The sequence below is a fragment of the Nicotiana sylvestris genome, chromosome 8 (genome assembly GCF_000393655.2).
Source record: "Nicotiana sylvestris chromosome 8, ASM39365v2, whole genome shotgun sequence".
NCBI classification, from domain to species: domain Eukaryota; kingdom Viridiplantae; phylum Streptophyta; class Magnoliopsida; order Solanales; family Solanaceae; genus Nicotiana; species Nicotiana sylvestris.
The window spans coordinates 139,764,843-139,771,251 of record NC_091064.1 but is presented as its reverse complement, the minus strand read 5'-3'; the positions used below and the strand labels follow the sequence as shown (position 1 = coordinate 139,771,251).

The window sequence follows — 6,409 nt, the reverse complement described above, 5'->3', positions numbered from 1 at the left end:
TCATACAAAAACAAACGGTGCACCCCACGGTGACACACTCGGACGGATGAAGCCCTTTTCTAACAAATCCTTTAGTTGTTCCTTCAATTTTGTTGGTGCTATTCTATAAGGTGGAATTGATATAGACTGCGTGCCTGGCATCACAACGATCACAAAATCAATCTCCCTATCTGGTGGTATCCCAGGGAGCTCATCTGGAAAGACATCTGGGGATTCATTCACAACTGACACGGACTCAAGTGTTGGTGCCTCAGCATCAGTGTTCGTAACCCGTACCAAATGGTAGATACACCCCTTGTAATCAACTTCGTGGCTTAATGTAAGAAATAAACCTATCTTTTGGCACCACATTATCCCTCTTCCTTCAACAGCTGGCTGATTAGGAAATTCAAGCCTCATAGTTCTATTTCGGCAGTCGAGCTTCACGAAACATGAGTAAAGACAATCCATCCCTATAATTACATCAAAGTCGACCATCCCCAATTTAATGAGATCGGCCATGGTATCCCGACCACGTATCGTGACAACACAATTTCTATAAACCCGCGCGGTTGTAATAGACTCACCAACCGGAGTAGATATAGAGAATTGTTCATGAAGTTGTTCCGGTTCTATACCGAATTCCATAGCACTATAAGGAGTAACATAGCACAGAGTGGAACCGGGATCAATAAGGGCATACACATCATAAGATTGGAAAGTCAGAATACTTGTGACAATATCTAGAGAAGCCTCTGCACTTTGGCGACCACTCATATCATAGAAACGGCTGGGTCCTCCTAAACTCTGCACACCACCCCTAGTTTCACCACGCCCTACTCGAGCTGGAGGGGTGTTGAAGATGTAGTAGCTGCAGGACTGGATGGTTGTGCTATGCCCCTGCCCGCACCCTGGCAGGATACACGACACTCGTTCTAAATATGGCCTCTCATCCCACACCCATAACATACTGGCAAGTCCATGTAGCAGATCCCTAAATGCATCCTCCCACACTTAGGGCATGGGGTCCTCCATTGCTGCTGGAATCTCCCTCCTGATCGGCCCTGCTGGTGGGCTCCCCTACTGCCCTGATTTGTCCTGAAATGACTAGCCTGCTGCTAACTATGCCCTGCTAGCGGTGCACTGGCTGAATACTAAGCATAGGACTGAGATGGCCTTGACGATCCTTCCTAAAGACTGCTCTTCCCCCACTAAATGAATCTCTAGGGTGGACCGCGATCGGGCCTTGCTGCTACCCTCTCTTTCTATCCTGTTCTTCAACTTGTGGGTCTCTGTGTATTGAGCAAACGCCACCATCTTTCCATAGTTCATATCAGAATTTAAAGCGGCTATGGTAGCCTCATTAATAACCAAAGGGCTAAGGCCCTACACAAATCGATGCACTCTGGCCTTCATGGTGCACATCATGTAAATGGCATACTTTGACAGGCACGCGAACTCCATGTGATACTCCCACACACTTCAACTACCTTGTTTAAGGTTCTCAAATTCTGCAGCATGGGCTGCCGTAGTCTCGGCAGGCAAGAAATGGCCCATTACAGCATCCGTAAACTCACTCCACCTTACCGAAGGGCTCCCCTCATCACGTGAATCCTCCCACATCTCAAACCATGAATGTGCCACCCCTTTCAGTCGATAGGCGGCCAACTCCACTCCCTCCGTCTCAGTAGCGCGCATAACCAGGAGATTCTTATGCATCTCATCAATGAAATCCTGAGGGTCTGCCTCAGGATCAGTAGCTGTGAACATCGACGCATCTAACTGGAGAAATATTTTCACCCTAGAACCCGTAGAATCCTCTTGTTGACTAGAAGACGTGGGTGCAACATTCGACCTTTGGGCCTTATAATCCACTAACTATGTCAACATCTGGATATATCCCCTAACATCCCCATCAGAAATACCAGAACCGAAAGCTGAGGCTATAGGTGGAACAAGAATATCGGTGGGAGGGATAGTTGCACCCTCAGTAGATGTAGGGGCCGGAGCAGTCTGTTCTGGTGTAGAAGAATCATGCTGTAAAATAGTCGGGAGAGTATCCTCTCCCGCATAATCAAGTAGAGATTCAATAGCCACTTCTTGGGAGGCATTTGCTTGTTGGCCAATTCTTTCTTTCTTCTTAGGTGTCATTTACTGAAAGTTAGAACAATGCATGAGTTAGAAGAGAGCAGTCTCACATTCAGTTCTATCGCACGATATAGATCAACAAAGAAGGGTATTATTCCCAAAAGTCCAAGTAGCTCCCTAATTATAGATGTGGTCGACAACACACCGATAAGAAGGGCTCTACTAAACACGGCTCTGAAACATCCTTTGTCACTTTAAAACCTTAGGCTCTGATACCAAGTTTGTCACGCCCCAAGTTCAGGGAGCGTGACTGGCTCTCAACCGAGTGAACCCGTCGAGAAAACATGTTAGACACTTTCTAACTGACTCACTTACGATCAAGAGAAGACATGATTTCATCAATTAGACAATAGGAGATCATACAAGTACATTACTAAGCCAATTCATTAGGTACATCATTGTTAAGTTTTAAAGTACATACACCTTATGATTTAGTGGAACAGGAATCCAAAGCACAACATAATCCATTGACTTTCCCAACACCCATATACAACCCATATAAATGTCTACGGAGCCTCTAAGTAGATACAAAATAAAGTGCTACAAAAGTGTCGGCAACAAGGCCCCGGCTATACCTCAAAATATGATAAAAAGGTGAACATAAGCTACAAAAGATATAGGACCCCGAAATAATGTGGGTCTCACCAAGTCAACTGGAAAGAGGACACACCAGTAGTTGTAGACATGTAAGTTTTGACCCTCTCCCCAGATTTTGTACATTTTTAGTATTTAAATATTTAGTTTAGGTTTAGTATCGCTATTCAAAATTGTTTTGACTACTTTATTTTATCACAAAATATTTTCTCTTATTTAGCTAATTGATCTTTTATTTAGTTACTTTTAGTTTATCTACCTTTCATAAAACTAAAAAATACAAGAATAGCACCTTATTTTTATCTTTATATAATCTTGAAAATACAAAAAATTAAAAAAATAATTTCATGTTTTAATATAATTCAGTTTAATTAATTAGAATTAGTTTTTGCATTGTGTAGTATTTTTTATCTTATATTAAAGGGAGTTAACTAAGGTTTTGGACCACAATTTTAAGCGTCTTAGAGCCCAATTTTAGGACCCAATTCGAACTTAGCCAATAAATCCAAGCCCAATACCCAATACCTATTAAGCTAACACTAGAGACCCTTCTAGACTCTTCTTCTTAACAAAATACAAAAAGACACACTAGACCTAAGACCTAGAAAAAAGGATAGCAGCCATTCTTCTTCATTTTGGAGAAACGATTCTTCACCTGATGAAGCTAACGAAGGACCCCTCTTCTTCAACCTAAGACAAAAAATCTTAAGAACCTAAAGAACACAACCATCCACCTTCGACCAAAAATGGCAGAGATCTAAGAACCCAAACCAGCTGCAGCAGATTCCTCCTAGTTCCCTCATCTCTCTCACTGAAAACCGGCAGCAACAGCTAGTTAACCCGCCGAAAATCCATCCATTCAACAACCATCGACCTTCTTCTTCCCAAGCAGTGACCAGCGACAACCAAGAAGCAGTCGCCGCTGCTTCTTTAACTCACTCACGACCACCACAACAACCAGAATGCAGCCTTCTCTCTCTTGTTTTTCTGTCGCGCCTCCATTGCTGGCGAGGTTCCAGTGCCATCGCGTATCTGTTCAAGTCCTTGTCTGTTAGTCGAGCTTCAAAGCAGTCTCGTGAAGTTTTCCGTTCATTAATTTTGAAAGAAGCAGTCAATCAATTGTAAAGTTCATTATCTTCTACTCTTAAACAAATTTCGTAACTTTGACTAGCATTAACAGTGTTTCATTGAGTTACCTGTTTAATTTTGTTAATGTGAGGTGAAGTAAATAATGTTGGACCTGCTAACTTAGATATTTTATTGGCGTTAATTTGTTGATCATGAATGAGGACTCCAATTAAAATGTTTTCAATGTTGACGGGCCAGAGTCCACGTTTGGTTTGATGTTTTCATGTTATCTCTGTTTCTCCTAATTTATTTATATTTTGACTCTTTTGCCATAATGAATTTGTCAATTAAACCTTTTGTTGCATTTCTTGATTAATTGGTTTAGAATCCTACACTTTTTCCACAACCACTTCGATTGTAGCTTGCTTTAGGCGCGACTTAATATAAATCGAGGTATTCGTTCGCGCAATTTTGGCAAAACTTTCTTAATAATAATAATGCGTGATTAATTGTGGACATGTACACGTGACATAATTTTTGATACACCGAACAAAATGAGTACACATATGCGTGATTCGTTTTAAGACAACTCCATAATTACGAATAAATCAAGTCATAAGGGGGTAAATGCACATAGGTTTAAAAATAAGTAATTAGATGATTTAATAAGCCAGGTATGATTAAAGCGACCGTGCTAAAACCATAAAAATCACGAATGCCTAACACCTTGTCCTGAGTTAACAAAATTCCTTACCCGGATTTATGTGTTTCACAGACTGTAAAACAGAGTCAATCTTCCTCGACTCAGGAGTTTAAACCGATGACTTGGAACACCATAAATTATCCTAAGTGGCTGTCGCGCCCCTTTTTCTAGAGCAAAATCGAGTTTATGACATTTGGAGGGACAACTCATTCCTTTTGGGAATTGGGTTTGCGTTTGAAGAGTCACCACCTAATGATTATGGTGCATTAGGACACCAAAAGAGTTTGATTTTGAATAACTAGAGATTAGGGTAAGGGCTTGAAATTATTCCAAAGGGAAGGTGTTAGGCACCCCTCAGAATACACTAGTGTGGTTCTCGTCCAGACAATTATTGTGAATTTGGAGTGCAATTAACATATGGACAAATAGGGCTCAAATAAGAGGGGGTTTCATATAATGGTTTGCAAATAAACAAAGATTGGAAGAGCAAATAAAACTGATTTTTAATGAAGGAGTTGAAATGATAAAAGGAATAAAGAAATAAGGGAAAGGCATCCTAGGTTTATTAACAATATGGATCACCCCACATAATGCCCGGTAATCACTCCTCAATGAGGGGCTACACGCGACATTATCGTGTGGTCATCATATCCATATCTACCCTTCCCACCCCGTTAAGGTATTTACAACGCAGATTGGTCTCGTTTACTTATTGCATGCTATTACCCGTCCCAATCCTATCAGTCCCGGAGGCATTTAGGACTACTAATCCTAAAAGGGAGGGATATTAGGCTTATTTGTAGTTTCAAAGGAAAAAACTCTAAGGCGACATACAAAATACGTATTGCAAATTGGGGAAAGCATATAACAAGCAAAGGCTCATATATACCTCCTTAAACAAAGAAGCATGTAATTAACATGACTTACACATACTGTTTAGGTCTAATTGAAAAGGTATTAAAGACGAGTGAGAGGAAATTTTTGAGACAGTTTCAGCTTATCATATAACTCAGATAAGAAGTCCGAAGCAGGCCTGTCTGTTGGTTCTAATTATTCACAGAAGCCGACTCAGTTTATATTTACCACCCTAGGGCTTGCCTAAGTGTTTCGGCAGGGTCCTATAGGCATGATATCTATTGAACTCTAAAGGTTATGAGCTAGTAAAACCTAGAATGAATTATTTAAAGTCCTATATGCATACTTGTTAAACTAGTTAAGTGGGGGGGGCTCAGATTATTAAAGAGAGATAGAAATTAAACGAATTGATTACAAGTTCTGCAAATGATGATATCCATTATTACTGATTTTAGATCTACCACTGAGTAAGGCAATCTAATTTTTTATTAGAAACTCCTATAGGCATGCTTTCTAGGCGTTACTAATTTTAAACCTTTATAGACGAGGTACCTAAGTGCAGAACTATATGAAACCAATAGACATGGTATCTAAATTCAGAAGCGTTTTAAAACCTATAGACATGGTATCTAAATGCAAAAGCTGTTTAAAACTTATAGACATGGTATCTAAATGCAGAAGCTATTTAAAACCTATAGACATGGCATCTAATGCAGTTGAATATACAGAATTCAGAACGATCCTATAGGTATGGTTTCTATTTGTTATCGAATATGCAGAATTAGAACAAACTATAGGCATGGTTTCTATATGTAATTGAATATGCAGAATTAAAACAACCTGCAGGCATGGTTTCTATATGTAATTGAATATGAAGAATTCAGAATAACCCTATAGGCATGATTTCTACCCTTTGCATGCATAGTTACCCACCCATTTTCACTAGCCATCCCCAAGTATTTATTACACACCGGAATAGTAAATTACATAAGAAAATACAAATAAGAGTACAACTAGAGGTAGCCTGATTCTGACTTCCTCACTGAGTTATGAGATAAGCCA

At 40.0% G+C, this 6,409-nt stretch overlaps 1 protein-coding gene across 1 annotated transcript; it reads right to left on the bottom strand.

Moving 5' to 3' along the window:
- On the bottom strand, positions 1-1,749 carry LOC138875749 (uncharacterized). Its single transcript, XM_070154612.1, has 2 exons — positions 1,470-1,749; positions 1-890 (listed from the first exon to the last, which is right to left on the bottom strand). Exons 1-2 carry the CDS (start codon positions 1,747-1,749, stop codon positions 1-3), a joined length of 1,170 nt encoding a protein of 389 aa, XP_070010713.1.
- Between the last annotated feature and the right edge of the window lie 4,660 nt (positions 1,750-6,409).